Below are 15,771 nucleotides of genomic sequence, written 5' to 3' on the forward strand. Positions count from 1 at the left end.
CATGCAGACCAGTCCTTGTTAGCATTTTCTGCCAATGGGTTTTCTTCTTTTTGCATTTAGGAGATGACTTCATGAGATCTAGTGTGATAAAAAAGCTTTTCTTTTGCTTCTGAGTTAGGATATTAGTCTTTACCACACAAGTTGCCAGGAGATTAAAAATAGTTCTTAGTTTCTGTGCTTACCAGCCTGGTTATTATCTGCTGACCTTAGCAATGCAAGGGTAATATTCATACAATACGAAAGTTTATTATTTCCCTCATTAGAAAAGATGTAACAAAGAAACTCTTGACTGTGTTTGCCTCCATTAAAAAAGCACCCCTGCTGGGGGGCTTGGTGTTCAGTGTGAGAAGTCAGATAAGTAGTAATGGGCACATGTAAATTGATACACAGAAGAAATTAATTTTATTGAGAAATTCAGCTGGAAACTGAAGAGCTCCAGAAATATATTCAGGTTTTTCAACTTCTTCTATTTTGGAGGTAAAATATAAGGAATGTCTGCATGGTTCTAAGCAGCTTTGTGCAGTCAGACAAGAATATTTATGGATCAGCTAACTTGGAAACTGGTTTTGTTACTAGAAACAGTAGAGCGTTTCTCTACGTTTGTCAGTCCACATTAGCAAAGCTGATTGTTAATGATTTGAAATACGTTTATTTTCTTTAGAAAGGGTACCAGATCCAGGTTCATGAAAAAGTTCTACCTGAAAGCATCTAACATGGCTCTGGTAGAGCTGCATAAAACCCCATAAAATACAATAGTATGGTCATTTGCACTGCTCATGTAATGCAGCTCTATATTATATTGAAATGTTGCAAGGGTGGTTATCATGGTAGCACTTCCATTTTAATACCTGTCCATATCTTCCAGTTTTATACTAAGTGCATGGTTTTACTGTAATTCCTTTCACTTTTTGACAGCCATCTAACTGGTCTTGATAAATGTATTGAGTTGTCTTACTTTATTTTCAGTGCACAGTTTTTATGAGATATTAGCGTATTATTTTTTTTCAACAAGATAGCATTTAATTTTCTTTTAAAGAGCATTAGTAATGTCTTTAATATGGGTAATGAAGATTTACAGTTGGCATTGTGACAGTAAGTTGTACTTTACAGTTACCACACATAGGCCGTTGTATTCCAATAATTAATTTTCAGCATACTCCATTTTAGCTATTCTTATATATCATTGACATGAGACACCAGCATTGCCTTAGGAAACTTAAGTTTTTGAAATGGAATGTGTCTTTTGGAACTGAAGTGGTCGTTTTTTTTAGTATTTACTCTATACTTAGCTAATGAATTTGAGTAATTATTAATTTTCTTCTTTAAATTGGTAGTCAGGCATGTGAAACAGTAACTATAATTTTTAACTTAAATTACTTTATTCACGAGCACCAAATACAGTCTTGAAAATGTTTTTTTTCACTCTGATGGAAGCTCGTGTTTTCTTGTGCTCTTGCAGTCGTCCTGCTCATCCCAAGAGAAGCTACACCAGTTACCATATCAACCAACTCCTGATGAGCTACACTTCTTGTCTAAACATTTCTGTACCACTGAGAGCATTGCCAGTGATAACAGGTGCAGGACCACTGCAATGCGCCCTCGGTCCCGAAGTCTCAGGTGAGCTTGTGTGTCTGCAAACAGGGATTGAATATGAATTCAGATACTGTGGGGAGCATCGTGGTGTTTTACATTGGGGATGTGTACAGGTTTTGAAATGTCTGAAATGTGTATGTAACTGAGGCTAAATGAAGAATAGTCCTTTAAATACTTGCTGTGGTTTTGGTCATGACTAACTTCAGTGGTAAAAATTGTTAAAATAGGTTTTAATATGAAGGCAACAAACCTGCAGAGGCTGTCTTGATGACCTAGTCGTTAATGATCTAGCTGTAGTATTCCATTTCTCAGTCTATGTACCTGCTCTGTCCTCAGTAGCCTGTGAATGTCTGTAACAGACTGAGTGTATCAGGTTAAGCACTCTCTGTTCTAATATGTTGTGACAAAGTTAGTGCTCAGTTCTGACCATTAGGAATTCCTGAAACCAGATTTAGATTCACATAATTATTTAAATTGGAAGGGACCTTAAAGATCATCTCGTTTCAACCTCCCTGCTGTGGGCAATGACATTTCCACTAGGCCAGACTTTCTAGACAGATTGACTGGGCCAGAATCACAAACACAGGAAATCTGTATTGATTTTTTTTTTTTTTAAAGAGCTTTGTAGTGGACAGTGAGACTCATGATAGCAAAAAGTAATTTTTTAGGTTCATGAGGTCTGTTGGTATCTTTTATGAATTCTTTTCCTCGAAGTCTTGTGCTTTTTTTTACAGGCACAGTGCTCCAGCTTTATTGGACATGTGCATATACATGACATTGTTTGTAGGAAGGTACTGCCTTTTTCTTCTGGTCAGATTGAAAACATATTGTTTTGATATCTTTTTTTCAAATTATCCATTTAGAAAAACAAACAAAACTCAGACAAACTCATCTTGTACTTTTTCACTTGGAGCTACCAGAGTTCTTGGTCAGATCTTGCTATTTTGATTGTATCTATTCTTCAAAGATACAGGTGTAAGATCAGTTAAATAGATCTCCATTGCCCTTCTAAGAAAAAGATAATGTTCACAAGGCTGCTTCTGCCTTGAAATACAGGTACAAGCTAGGAGAATAACATGGTTAGCAGTTAGATGTCAAGTACATTAAATAATCATGAGGACTTGAACAGAAATAGCAGGAGGGAACCATTGATGGCAGACTGTACTTTTCCAGTGAAGTCTGTGCTGACTTTTTGCTGCAAATAAATCATACAAAAATATGAGAACTACTTGTAGTTCATGCTGGGACAAGTGTAAAGGGATAATTTGCTTTGCTTGCAGCCCTGGACGTTCTCCTGCTTGCTGTGACAATGAAATAATTATGATGAACCATGTCTACAAAGAAAGGTTCCCAAAGGTAATGAATTATATTTAAGATAACCAGTATCTAAATTGATAGACAACATATGTTCTAAGTAAGTGGTGCTTTTGTTATGGGAAGTAATGATCCAGCCCTGTAATGGCTTACATAAAGCATCACTGAGCTCTTACTGCAATGATAAAATCACAAAAAAGAAAACTCTGGCTGAGAACTGGACATTCATTTGGCAATGCTGCCAAACTCGTTTTGAAATGAATCATGCTGGTAATATACTCTGCTGATTGGAATCTGATGATACATTGGATTTTAATAGGTGGTGTGTACTTGGGGCCAATGCATACTGCATTAGTAAATCAAAAGCAGTTTCCAGTGCTAAGTCTTGAGAAGCATCTGCTGTGATATACCAGCAGATTCCTTCGGTTTGTGCCAGTTCTTCATTTTCCCAAACACTTGCTATATACTTTTCATACATATGTATGTATTATATGCACTGATTTAGTGCATTTAATGAGATCTGTACACAGATGTGGGGCTTTGGCTATGAGACAGGAGGATGTTTTGCTCTCCTGTCCAGAGATTTTGAGAGACAGATGAGTTCTGAGGTGCAGGTGTGTATGCGCAGCTTGAAGCACTATGCTCTTGGTTGCTCCTATGATTTTGGTTACCCCTGGAAAATAAAGCAAGGTACTATTACTAAAACGTGAGTTGAAAAGGGAGAATTTTATTTGCATTTCTTTAATATGAAGAAAGATTTGTCAAGATTGAAGAGTAACTGAGCAACAATATGATGTGTGAAGAACCCACTCACTCATCTTAGTGTTTGAGATATGAACTAAGATGTGTGGGATTACTGTTTAATAATAGTAATATCTTCAAGGGGATTTTTAAGCTTCTGCAGTTCTGTGAGAACCAGATAGTTGGTTCTGTAAAACAAACACATCTGGGAACCTGCAGACATGTTTGGCAGGACCTGTGAGCCTGTGGTGCTTTTAATTAGTCAAATGAGCCTCATTCAAACTCTGCTCAGTGAAATACTTTTATGGAATGACCTTTGTGAAAGTAATGACTATATTTGGCTGAGTAGTATCTGCAGTTTTAGCAGAACAAAGTAGACCCTTATGAATTCTCTTTTTTATGTATTTCTACTTTGGCTTTGACTTGAAAGCTTTTTAGTTCTGTTACTGATTGTCACAAGATTAGTGCACAGTTAATCACCACTGGCAGACAAAGTGGGGGAGCTGCATAGCAGAGCAATAAGGCTGTTGCTTTTCTGTACTGGTAATGTGGGGAAATGTCATCTGTCACTTTGCCTTTGTGTACCTACCTGTTGGCTTCAGTCATTTCATGCATTCCAGCTAGGTAAATTCTAAAGCAGTACAGAAATGTTCCGCAGAAATAACTTCAAGGCTGTTAGTTTCATGTAGAGCTGATTTAATGTGTTGAACAACTACTTTTCTATAGGCCACAGCTCAGATGGAAGAGAGGCTTCAGGACATTATAACAAATCATTCTCCAGAGAACATCCTCCCTCTGGCAGATGGAGTGCTCAGTTTTACCCACCATCAGATCACAGAACTGGCTCGAGATTGTTTGGATAAATCTCACCAGGGCCTCATCACATCACGATACTTCCTTGAATTACAGCAGAAATTAGACAAATTGCTACAGGAGGTATGAACCATGAGACTGCTGTGTATTTGCCTGAAAAATTGATTAAATCTGTTTGCCTGAGAGTTTTCTTGAATATTGTCTTGAATTACGACTGATTACTGTAGTAATTGTCCAGGTGGTATTCAGAAAATACTTTGGTCTCATAATGACCCCTACAAAAACTATAAGGCATCCTAGCATATTGGTCTGGAATAGAGGGTTGTAAAGATTACAGAAAAAACAACATTATGTCCTGCAGTGCAAGTTGTGGGTGGCTTACAGAAGTGTATGCATAAGCCCCAGACAGGGCTGGCATTCCATTTACTTTAAGTAAATGAAGTAACATATACACTTTTCTTTTATCAACCCTACTGTGTTGAGAAAGCAGACAGCAACCTTTAGCTTTCTATTAGTGAGAGATTATTTATTATTTAATTATTTGTAACATTCCTTTCATAGCTGAAATGTTGATTAACAGAAATAATGTCTTTTCTAAATGTGCTGAAACTTTCATAGAATAATCAGCTAAATTAAGAAAAACTTGAAACTTGGCAAACGTGCTGTTACATAAATTGCTGTAGTTTATTAATGTTTGATTTTCAAAAGAATACGTGCAACATGTAATGTACTCATTTATTTGTGTTCTCACTTGTGACTTTGTTATAAGTCAAAATTAATTTGATAGAGCAGCAGATTTGAAATAAGTTAGAAATTTTTTTCCAGCTGCTATGTTAAGATACGTTGCCTGTCTTAAATTTTCTTCTGCTTGCTTTGGAATGCGCAAGCAGGGTTGGTTTTTTTTTTGTTGTTGTTTTTTTGTTAGTTTGGTTGGTTGGTTGGTTTTTTTTGGGTTTTGGGGGTGTTTGTTTGTTTGGGGTGTTTTTTTGTTTGTTTTTGGTTTTGGCTTGGTTTGGTTTTTTTGTTTTTCCTATGTTGCTGTTAATTTCTGTTCAGTAAATAGGATTTCTGACACTACTGTTTCGTGAACTTTTCATACAGCAAAACAAAATTCAAGACATCAGTACATTTATTCTGGGCTATTGAAACCCTATTTTTAAACATTGAAAATACTTAGAGGTTGCTTACTAGTCAAGAGGAAGTTTTGAACCAGTAACCTTCTTAGCAGGTGATCATAGTTCTGTCATGCCAATTGCAGGCAGAATTGGCCAGTTGATAATGACAAAATCAATAAAACATGTCTAAGGCAGGATTCACTGAACCACTGTTAACACTGCTGATGATGTATACCTTTAAAATGGCTACACATTAAATAGAGATGGTAATGTGCGTTCACTAACGCTTCTCCCGAAAACTGCTGAAAAAATGTGCCAGCACATTATTTTTCAGTCTGCACATAAAGCAATGCATTGTTTAAAGAATCACCAAGCCACTTGTTTTGTCATATTCTACGATGCTAATTCTCTGTTTTGAAGAAGGTTCCCGTTTTGCAAAGACACTATACCTTAAAGAATTCAGACTTTACTTTTGAGTCCACTGCTTGCCTCTTGTTAATAGTGTGATATGACGGTATGAAAACATTTTCTTTGTACAGCTTTGTAATGGGCACTTAGTTGTGCTTTGGTTTCACTTGATTCATTTGTTGTCAATTCCCAGCTGCAGACTTCAGTACAAAGCTGCATTTCCTGCTGCTGTTTGGCACTGTGCAGTTACTTTAATTAGGGGAAGACTCCCTTGAGATTGAAGCACCTTGGTTCAGCCAAAATTTTTGCAATTTTAAGGTCGTGTGGACATGAATGCTCTCCTGCTTCATCGTCCTTAAATGTAGTATGTATTGAATCTCCTGTTCACTTAGGTACCTGAGTGTTCATAATACTCTACAAAGATGCTTTAAATTTGTTTGGTGGTTAAAATACCCAGGTGTTTTGTTTAGAAAAGAGTTTTATTTGGGCTAAGTTGGTAATGTTCAGAATTATGCTTCTCTCCAGTTAAGATTCTTCTGAAACTTGCTAGATGATATTTGTGCTGGTGTTTTTTTTTTTGTTTGTTTGTTTTTGTTTTTGTTTTTGTTTTTTTTCCTTTTTTCAACTCCACAAATTAATTCCTCTCATATGTTTGGTGATTTTTAAAGTTGTAGTACTTACATTAAGAGCAATATGCAGAGCTTCCTATTTTCATAGAGTTTTTTTCAAAAATGTAATATATTACAGGAAAAGTACTTACTGGTCCATAGTAATAATTTTTGAAGTGTTAGTTTCTTAATTTTCTTCGTGGTTTTGAATAAGCAAGAGATGCTGAAAAACTTTTAAGTCTGTGAGTTCTACTGTTCAGAGTAAGAAAATGCTTTGATATTTGAGGCATGGTCTGTTAGTACATTCTAATCAGAAGGAGAATTATATGGTTTCTTTGCATTCACTAGCATCCTCGATGTAATTTGTTCTTAGAGGGGAACATATAAAAGAAACTTGAAATGCAGCTCAGACCATTGTGCAGATATTGTCAAACCTTCTAGAAGTATTTTTTCTGTCTGTGTTCTTCTATAGCACTTCCCCCTCTCTTCTGTAATATTTTTATAACTCAGTTTTTATTGTCATCCTTCCTACATGCGCCTTTAGATGATCTGCCTTTCGATCAAGCCTCTCTGCAAGTATAGGTTTTTTTGTATAGGTTTTTTTTTTTTTGTATGTATGTCTACCTATAAATTGTCATTTTCCTATGACTGACCCAAAGACAGCATGAATTTCAGGTGGATGTTGGTTATATCTATTACCATTGGTTATGTTAGTTTTCATTTTGGCTTACCATTGTTAACAAATTGAGGCGCGGCCCACAGGTCTAGGTCTGTATTGCTCTGTATTGATACATTGTTTCTGTGTGCAAAACTGCTGGTAATAATACTGTGTCGGCTTAAGAAACAAGGGGGAAAAAAAGCTGGTGTTTGTCTGTTGGAGGCACTTTTGTTGTTACAGTGTTAGAGTTTTGAGATTACTTGAGCTGAGATTATTTGAACAGAAGATACAGTGTTGTTTAGATCTTTGTTGTCTCTGCTGGCATCTTGAAATTGATGCACTGTTTGTATCAAGTACATGCTTCAAACCCTACAGGTGTCCTAAATAACATACATGCTTTCCTGAGCAGTGCATTGAATGTGATTTGGTTTAATATGCCTTTATCTTTCAGGCGCAACAGCGATCAGAGAGTGAAGAAATGGCATTTATTAAACAACTTGTTCGAAAAATCCTGATTGTTATTGCTCGTCCTGCTCGCTTACTGGAATGCCTGGTAAGGTCATGCCTACTTAGAGTAGTGTTTTTAGTGTTGTAGGCAATTCTGTGATTCAGCATTCAAGGCTCTTTACAATTGATTTTTTAACATGCAAACAGTGTGGTAGGGCTTCATTGTTAGTGGGATCCTTTCCACTTCTATTGTTGGATGTAGTATACTAGCAGGACCCTCCTGCAGTTTTGTTTGGTTCCCTACTATTGCAGATACTGTGGTGCAGAATCCTTTTCAACTGAGGAAGGTGGTCTTTAAAACCAATTGGCTTTTTCTGTTGTTTTTGTAGAATTCTCCATTTCTTCAGAACACTGTTCCAGAATTGTAATTGCTTGGTGGTATTCTCATTTCTTAACAGTTTGATAATTTTGCTGCACTCAACAGCTGCCTGAAGTATAAACAGCTTGAGGTCAGCTCTGCAGTACCTGATCTGATGATCAGCAGAGGGGTTAGGCTGTCTGGATACTTATATGTCTGGGTAGTTATACTGGAGACTAGAAGGAGCAGAAGAGTTAGTTTATTTATGCATGAGCATATCAGTAATATTGCCAGACTGAGGTAGTTTGTGTGAGCCTTGTGGGTGTGTTTTTGCTTTTCTTGCCCATTTTCTGGGAGCTGGGATGGCTCAGGTGCAGGGAATTGCTTCTACACACAGAGCCTGTGCGCTTCAGTTGTTTAGTTTAGTTTGCAGAACACAGTGTACACAGGAGGATGGTGTAGACACCCAAATACCATGCCAGAGCCAGCCTGAGTCCAAAAGGCCTGGCAGGAAGCCTGAGCTGACTTTGAGCCACTTCTGCTTGCCAGTGCTAAGATCAGTATTGATGCTGCATACAGCTATTTGAGGCTGGCAGGTCTTATGTGGAAGCCAGCCTTGTGCTAGACTCAAGTTATGCCAGAAATTTTCATAAATACGTTTGCATCACAGTAAATCTGAGCTAGTCAGTCTTTCCAGCCTGATTTTGGCTCTGTGCTGTGTCCCTTCATCTGTGGCACAGTTAATCCACACTCTGGTTCGTTCAGCCATGGGCATTTTGAGAGCTGCCTCTGTTTTGTTTTGGAAACACCGAGTGTCTCAGTGTTCCCAGTTGCTTTTTTGTTTGTGATTTGCAGTTCAGAAGGAATCTAAAAATAAGATATGTGCTCTGAATCAGCATGAAAGAGATGTTTTAAAAAAACAACCAAAACAAAGCAAAAAGGAAGGCTTTAGAGAGAAGATCTTAGCATGTCCTGCTTTTGCCTTTGAATCCAAACTTGTTTTACTCCTTCTTGCTGAGAAGTTCCTTCCATGCCTGGTGTGCTGTTCCCTGCTCCGTTTTACAGGGTTTATATGTTTCTCCACATCATCCAGTTTCTCATATCCCTCTCTGGTTTCCATCCTTCTGTATTGGTACATGTCCAAAAATGCTCTTAAATACATCTTGTAGGCAGTCAGCCCAGGATTTGTTAGTAATATTTCACATCCTTCCATTGTAGACTTGCCAGCTTTCTCCCATCAAACCTTGCTCTCAGCATCATCTTTCTGGGCTTTCTCTGTTAGCTTTCTAATTGTGGTGGTGGAATGTGCCCAGTGAAGAGCAAGAAGACTCATGAAGGGTGTGCAGGGTGTATCTAGGAGTGGCTGAGGGAGCTGGGTTTGTTTAGTCTTGAGAAGAGGAGGCTCAGGGGATCCCTTATTGCTCTCACAGCTCCCTGAAAGGAAGGTGCCAGGTGGGAGCTGGTGGTGGTGCCTGTGGTGCCTGCAGGGCTACAGGAAATGGCCTCAAATTAAGACAGAGGAGACTCAGATTACATATTTGAATTTTTTTCCCCTGTTAAGAGTGGTCAGGCATTAGAATAGGATGTGTAGGCAGGTGGTGGAGTTAGCTGGAAGTTTTCAAGAGGTGTTTTGGTCTTCTGCTGGGTGGTGGTTCAGTGGTTTAGGGATTACAGTGATGGTGCTGGATGGATTATTGGACTGAATGATCTTAAAGGTCTCTTTAAACCATGATGATTCTGTGGTTCCAATTCAAGTTCTGTCCTACTGGTCTATTTGCCTATTAGTTTATTCTCCATAATTGCTAAGTTTTAATGGGATCAAGTCCAAATCTCTGTTCACTTAGTTCCAACTTTCTTCCACTGGGATTTTGTCCTAGGCTACTTGCTCTGCCTTATCCTTCAAGTAGAGTAATGTGTATTCTGCACCCCTCCTTTTGCTGGGCATGCTGGAGTGAGTGAAAGAGAAGTGGAGCAAAGGTCAGATGTGACTGTGTCTCACAGTTGAGTATCAGAGCAGCAGTGGCAGGGAAAGCCAGCACAGCTTGCTTCCAAGTGTTCTCACTTTAGACAGGATCTTCAGGAGGTTTCAACTGGATTGTAACAACCCTGCCTTGTATGTCTTACAGATATGGGTAGCTTCAACAAATTTAGGTGTACGGTCATAAAACAATATGTTTTTCATGCAAGAAGATGTTAAGCCCAAATCTGAAGCATAATTGTAAATTTACAGTATTTTTTTCTGTAGTGTTTCTGTGAAAACTTTGGAAATTTGCTGTCTGGTATTTTAGAGTATCTGTCTAAAATAGATAGTAGATGTGGAAAACCTCAGCCTCAGAAAGAAAGTTCATAAAATTGTGGAAAGTAAATCCAGCTTTGTGGTCATCAGACATTTTAGACACCATGTAGTAAAGCTGTCAGTTTTCTGATAGTGGTCTTGTCTCAGGTGTTCATAACATGTGAAATTCTGTTTTAGTTTACTTGATAATCATATGAATAAGGGTTTTATGGTTTCATTTGTGGTAAAAGCTATGTTTTTCTCCATTTTTACATGGAAAATGAAATGCAGAGTTGGAAGTGAAGATGAGAAAATAAATTCATTGCTTCTCATTAGTTGGACCTGTGTATATGTATCTGTGTGTTTAAATAGTTGTACACACACACACACACACATATATTCATATGATTAAAATTACCTGCTTTGAAATTGCTATGTCTTGCTAGTAAGTGGAGGATTCTATCTGTAGATCTGCCTCTGCAGTAGGTCAGCAGGTGATAATGTTTTCATGACAAAAGTAAATAGAAATCTTGCCATCCTGCTGTTGGCTGCTTTAGTGCCCAGGAGTAACATGTAAGAGATACAGCCGGGACAGCATGTAAGATGAGGAGAGTAAGACTGAAACAGCATGTACTGTTCAGTTACTGGTTCAGATTTTTGGGTAGGTTTGCAGCATACTGAGACCTAGAGCTAAAGTAAGGCAGCTTGGACAGTTCAGGGGTTTGTGGTAAGTCCTTCGCCGTAGGCTGTACATGATGAAAATTGTTTCAGGACACATGTAAAACTAAGATTGTTTCCATAAGACTGAAGATTTCAAAGATATTTTATTTCAGACATGCTGCAGCTCCTCCTGTTAGCTGCAGCAGTTTTGATGCTACCAAAATGAAACATGGTACTGAATTTCTCAAGCTGCCTCTGGGTTGGAATGTTGACTTTCCAAGTCCTAAGTAGCCTGAGGATCTAGGACAGGAGCCTTGTGACTCAACATCTAGTCTAAAACACCATGGAGTTTGGCTGCAAAACAGTCAGGAAATTAGCTGTATCAGCAGTCTGCCTGGATTCTACAGGTATTTGTGACAGCTGACCTCCTCGAGGAAAAAGTCTATTTTGTTATATTAATGACTGGTGGCTGTCACTGTGTTAAGGATTGCACGTATAGGCACAAACACCTTGAAGAATGCAGTAACCATGAACATATTTTTGGTATGAATTCATGCTAGTAGAGAGATAAAATGTATTAAAAAATCCTATCCATGTTGTTTTAATGATCTTCCTTGCTCCTTTCAATGTATTTCTCTTTTTATAAGGTAGTATATACCTTTATTATGAGTGTAAAGTAAATGTATTTCCAAGGGACTTGGGAATAGGTAGAGTTTTGTGTTTCTGTTCTTTTTGTTCCCTTTTGCTCCTTGTTGAGGCTTGCCTTTTTGGTATGCTATATATGGTAGTTGTAATATGGTTAGTTCCCACAGGATAATGTTTCATTTCTGGATTTGAAACAATTGGATCAATGAAGCTCAGATTTTTTAAATCAAGTTTCAATTTTGTCTTCTTTCTAATGTTAGTGTTTTATTTCATTGTATTTTCCATAAAACAGTGCATATATATTGATTAGAAATACTTGAAATTAATACTTCAGAAGTAAAAAATGCAATTTACATAGTTGTAGTGGATTTTTATAAGCAAGCACAGGCAAGGAGAGTCTTATGTATTTGAACTCTTGCTGGTTATAAGTCATTTCACTCAGTATTACATGAAGTTTTGAGGGCAAAAAACATACTATTCGTGTGAATTAGTGCTCAAAATAATGGCATGCCATTCCATTGCTCTCATCATGTACACTGTATAAGAATCAGAATAGTTAAATAAACTACTAGTAATAGAATACTTGTTTTAGTAGGATAGATACTTGTTTTAGTAGGAAAATGCCATGTATGTGGAGTTAGAAAAAGCAAAGGAAATTTTTATGTTTTACCACCCTAAGGAAACAGTTACAACAGAGAAAATGATGGTTATTTTTCCTCTAGGAATTCGATCCTGAAGAGTTCTACTATCTTTTGGAAGCAGCTGAAGGCCATGCTAAAGAGGGTCAAGGCATTAAAACAGACATCCCTCGATATATTATTAGCCAGCTGGGCTTGAATAAAGATCCTCTGGAAGGTAAGTGTATCTCCTGGAATAGCTGTAGATCTCTAGGTTCTTCTTTCTCGAGGTGTTCTGTCATTTTAAAAATATGTCCATACCTGAAAAGATGGTAGCAGAACAAATCTTTGCTGGCTTTCACTTTACTCTAACAAGCTCAAACACATTTAAAAGGCCGTCTCTTCAGAATAGGAATTTTTTTCATGAATATCATTCACAAATACACTGTTTCATTAATACCACTCATCTTCTTCCAGCCTGACAATGCAACTTCTTCATTGCAGCTCTAGCTGAAATTTACTGGGATGATTTGATGGTGGCTGTTATCTAAGCACAGTTATAAAGGTCGAGCTGTTATTTGCCTTTTAGTGCTCCCAGATTCCTTCATCTTGGAGCCTCAGAGAAGACTGTCCCATTAATTTTCTGTGTAATTTGAGTCCACGTTGGGGGCTTTTGTATGGAGAACTTAGGTTGCAGTGGAGGTATTTTCACTGCATAATTCTTATTAACTATGAAAGTGAGAGATGCTGGAACTTGTTGCCCAAAGAAGTGGTGGGTACCCCATCCTTGGAAGTGTTTAAGACTGAAATAGGTCCCTGACCAACTTGGTCTAATGGAAGGTGAAAAGGTAACCCAAAAGGTAGTCCCTAAGCTGATTAAAAAAAAAAGCCACTTGATGTCATCTTGGATTTCAGTAAAGTTTTGGTACTGTTTCTCACAGTGTCCTGCTGGATAAAATGTCCAGCTCTCAGCTGGATAAACACATCGTGTGATGGGAGAGCAGCTGGCTCATGGGTCAGGCACAAAGGGTGGCAGTGAGCGGGGTGACATCAGAGTGGGGACCTGTCACCAGGGGGGCTCCTCAGGGCTCCACCTTGGGCTCTGTGCTCTTCAGCATCTTCATAAAGGATGGGGAGCAGGACTGGGAGGGATACTAAGCAAGTTCACAGATGTTAAAATATTGAGAGGAGCTGTTGACTCCCTCAAACGCAAAGAGGCCCTGCAGAGAGACCTTGACAATTAGAGGGCTGGGCAATCACCAGCCATGAAATTCATCAGGGAAAGAGCCAGATTCTGCATCTGGAATGGAGCAACCAGACAGACTGGGGAATGACAGCTGGAGAGCAGTGCCATGGAAAGGACCTGGGGGTCCTGGTGATGGCAGGATGAACGTGGGTCAGCAGTGCCCTGGCAGCCAGGAGGGCCAAGTGTGTCCTGGGGACATCAGGGACAGCATCTCCAGCCGGGCAGGGGAGGGGATTGTCCTGCCCTGCTCTGCTCTGGGGTGGCCTCACCTCGGGAGCTGGGGGCAGCTCTGGGTGCCACAGGGAGAGAAGGACAGAACTAGAGAGTGTCCAGGGGAGGGCAGGAGATGGTGAAGGGCCTTGGGGGAAACCGTGTGAGGAGAGGCTGAGGTCACTTGGTCTGCTCAGCCTGGAGGAGACTGAGGGGAGCCCACTGCAGTCACATCTTCCTTATGAGGGGAAGAGCAGAGGCAGGTACTGATCTCTTATCTCTGGTGAGCAGTGACAGGACCCAAGGGAATGGCCTCAAGGTGTGCCAGGATCGGTTTAGGTTGGATATTAGGAGCGTTTTTCACCCGAAGGGTGTTTGGGCACTGGAACAGGCTCCCCAGGAAGTGGTCCCAGCACCAGCCTGACACAGTTCAAGAAGTGTTGAGCAATGCTGTCAGGCACGTGGTGTGACTCTTGGGGGTTGTCTTGCGTAGGGCTGGGAGCTGGACTTCATCATCGTTTTGGGTCCCTTTTCAGTGGATACTGTAATTCTGTGTCCCAGCTGGTGGCAGAAGGTATAGAAGATGATCTTCAACGTCCTTTTTAACACAGGGCATTCTGTGGTTATCTTAAGGATGTAATTGAAAAAACTAAATTTACGTCTCTGTCCTAGCCAGATCATCTACTTTGCCACCCTGTGTCCAGGTTCTATCACTGGTGACAAGCAGAAATTGTATCGTGTTCAGCGCTAGTTTTGAAATTCAGAAGAAATTAGCAGAAATGCCATAATAGGAAAATGAGCATAGCTGGTGCCAGTTAGCTTATCTACCATGTTATTAACCAGGACTAGGAAAGGGCCTGACACCCCAAAATAATAGCAAAAAACTATGATAAACCTTTTTTTTTTTTTTTTTTTTTTTTTTTTTTTTTTTTTTTTGCTAGCTTTCATGAGGTAAGATCAGAATAGTAGTATATTGTATGTTAAAACTCTTTGCTGAAGTAAAACAGTTTGTGAAGTTCAGCACTCCAGTTGTGTCAGGAATTTGGTTAGTTCTAATTCAGTTAGATTGAGTATTGTTACAGATGACATTAATGTTTTATTAACAGTTCTCAAGAAAGTCAAGCCTATTATTAGTCCACTTCCTATCTTCACAGAACTTCCTCATCCAAATTTAGCATTATGGTTTTTTTTGTCTGAGGTACAGATTAACAGCTTTGATGCTTTTTGTTTATATTTGGGGTGCAGCAAAGGAAGCCAGACAAGTTGGGAAAATGCACATAAGTACTTTTTTGTCTTTGGTTTTGGAAAGATCAAGAAGTATTGAAATTCTCTGCAAGAAAAAGCATTGTATTCTGGATTTGGTGAGCTGTTGTCCTAAACTGACAATTCATCAATTCTTCACTGATCAAGTATGCAAGATTTAGTTTGGGTGTGGGTTGAGTTTTGTGTCATTGACTCTGGTTCTGCCAGTTGAACCTCACCTTTCTCACTGACTCTTCCTGGCCACTTGGATAAAAGTGTTCCTCACCACTAGTCAAAAATCTGCAACTAGCCAAGTTTAATAAAGACTTTTTTTTGATAGTTAATTGTGAGAGGTTCAGAAACAAATGCCTACTTAAATAAATAAGGAATAGTGCTTTCTTTAACTAAGTATTTGTTTTATGGGAGCATACTTCATCTAGGACACATCTTACTGTATTTCATAAACTGAATATTAATGAATATAACAAACTTTGAAGCATTCAAGTGGTAATTGAAATGTTAGGTTTGGGGTTTTTTCTCAAGGAAAAAATGGTCTATGTGGTCTGTCAGTAGATAGTGAGGGATTACTGATTCTCAGTTCAGTTGGATATTTGAGCAATTGAATTACTTAGTGTTTTTTAAAGATTAATGTGTATGAGTATTTGTAATAGGTAATTTAGGCCATCGGATTTGTGTTAATGCTTTCCTCCCACGCTTCAAAAAAAGTAATATTTGTAAGCAGTATAAATCACTGTGCAGTTACTTCTTAAGTGACCTGCTTTTGATGTAAATTGGTGTCTCCATATAGGGATGCTACTTAA

General features: G+C 38.7%; 1 protein-coding gene across 2 annotated transcripts in view; it reads left to right on the plus strand.

Annotated features, from left to right (window-relative positions):
* MAST4 (microtubule associated serine/threonine kinase family member 4) overlaps nt 1-15,771 on the plus strand; it is a 198,992-nt gene that overhangs the window by 145,506 nt on the left and 37,715 nt on the right. For both annotated transcript variants that reach the window (XM_066339021.1, XM_066339020.1), the window contains 5 exons: nt 1,460-1,617; nt 2,874-2,949; nt 4,375-4,584; nt 7,702-7,803; nt 12,358-12,490. In XM_066339021.1, the coding sequence (XP_066195118.1) occupies nt 1,460-1,617; nt 2,874-2,949; nt 4,375-4,584; nt 7,702-7,803; nt 12,358-12,490 (679 nt within the window). The remainder of the gene's footprint in view (nt 1-1,459; nt 1,618-2,873; nt 2,950-4,374; nt 4,585-7,701; nt 7,804-12,357; nt 12,491-15,771) is intronic.

Source organism: Sylvia atricapilla, chromosome Z, assembly GCF_009819655.1.
Source record: "Sylvia atricapilla isolate bSylAtr1 chromosome Z, bSylAtr1.pri, whole genome shotgun sequence".
Classification (NCBI taxonomy): domain Eukaryota; kingdom Metazoa; phylum Chordata; class Aves; order Passeriformes; family Sylviidae; genus Sylvia; species Sylvia atricapilla.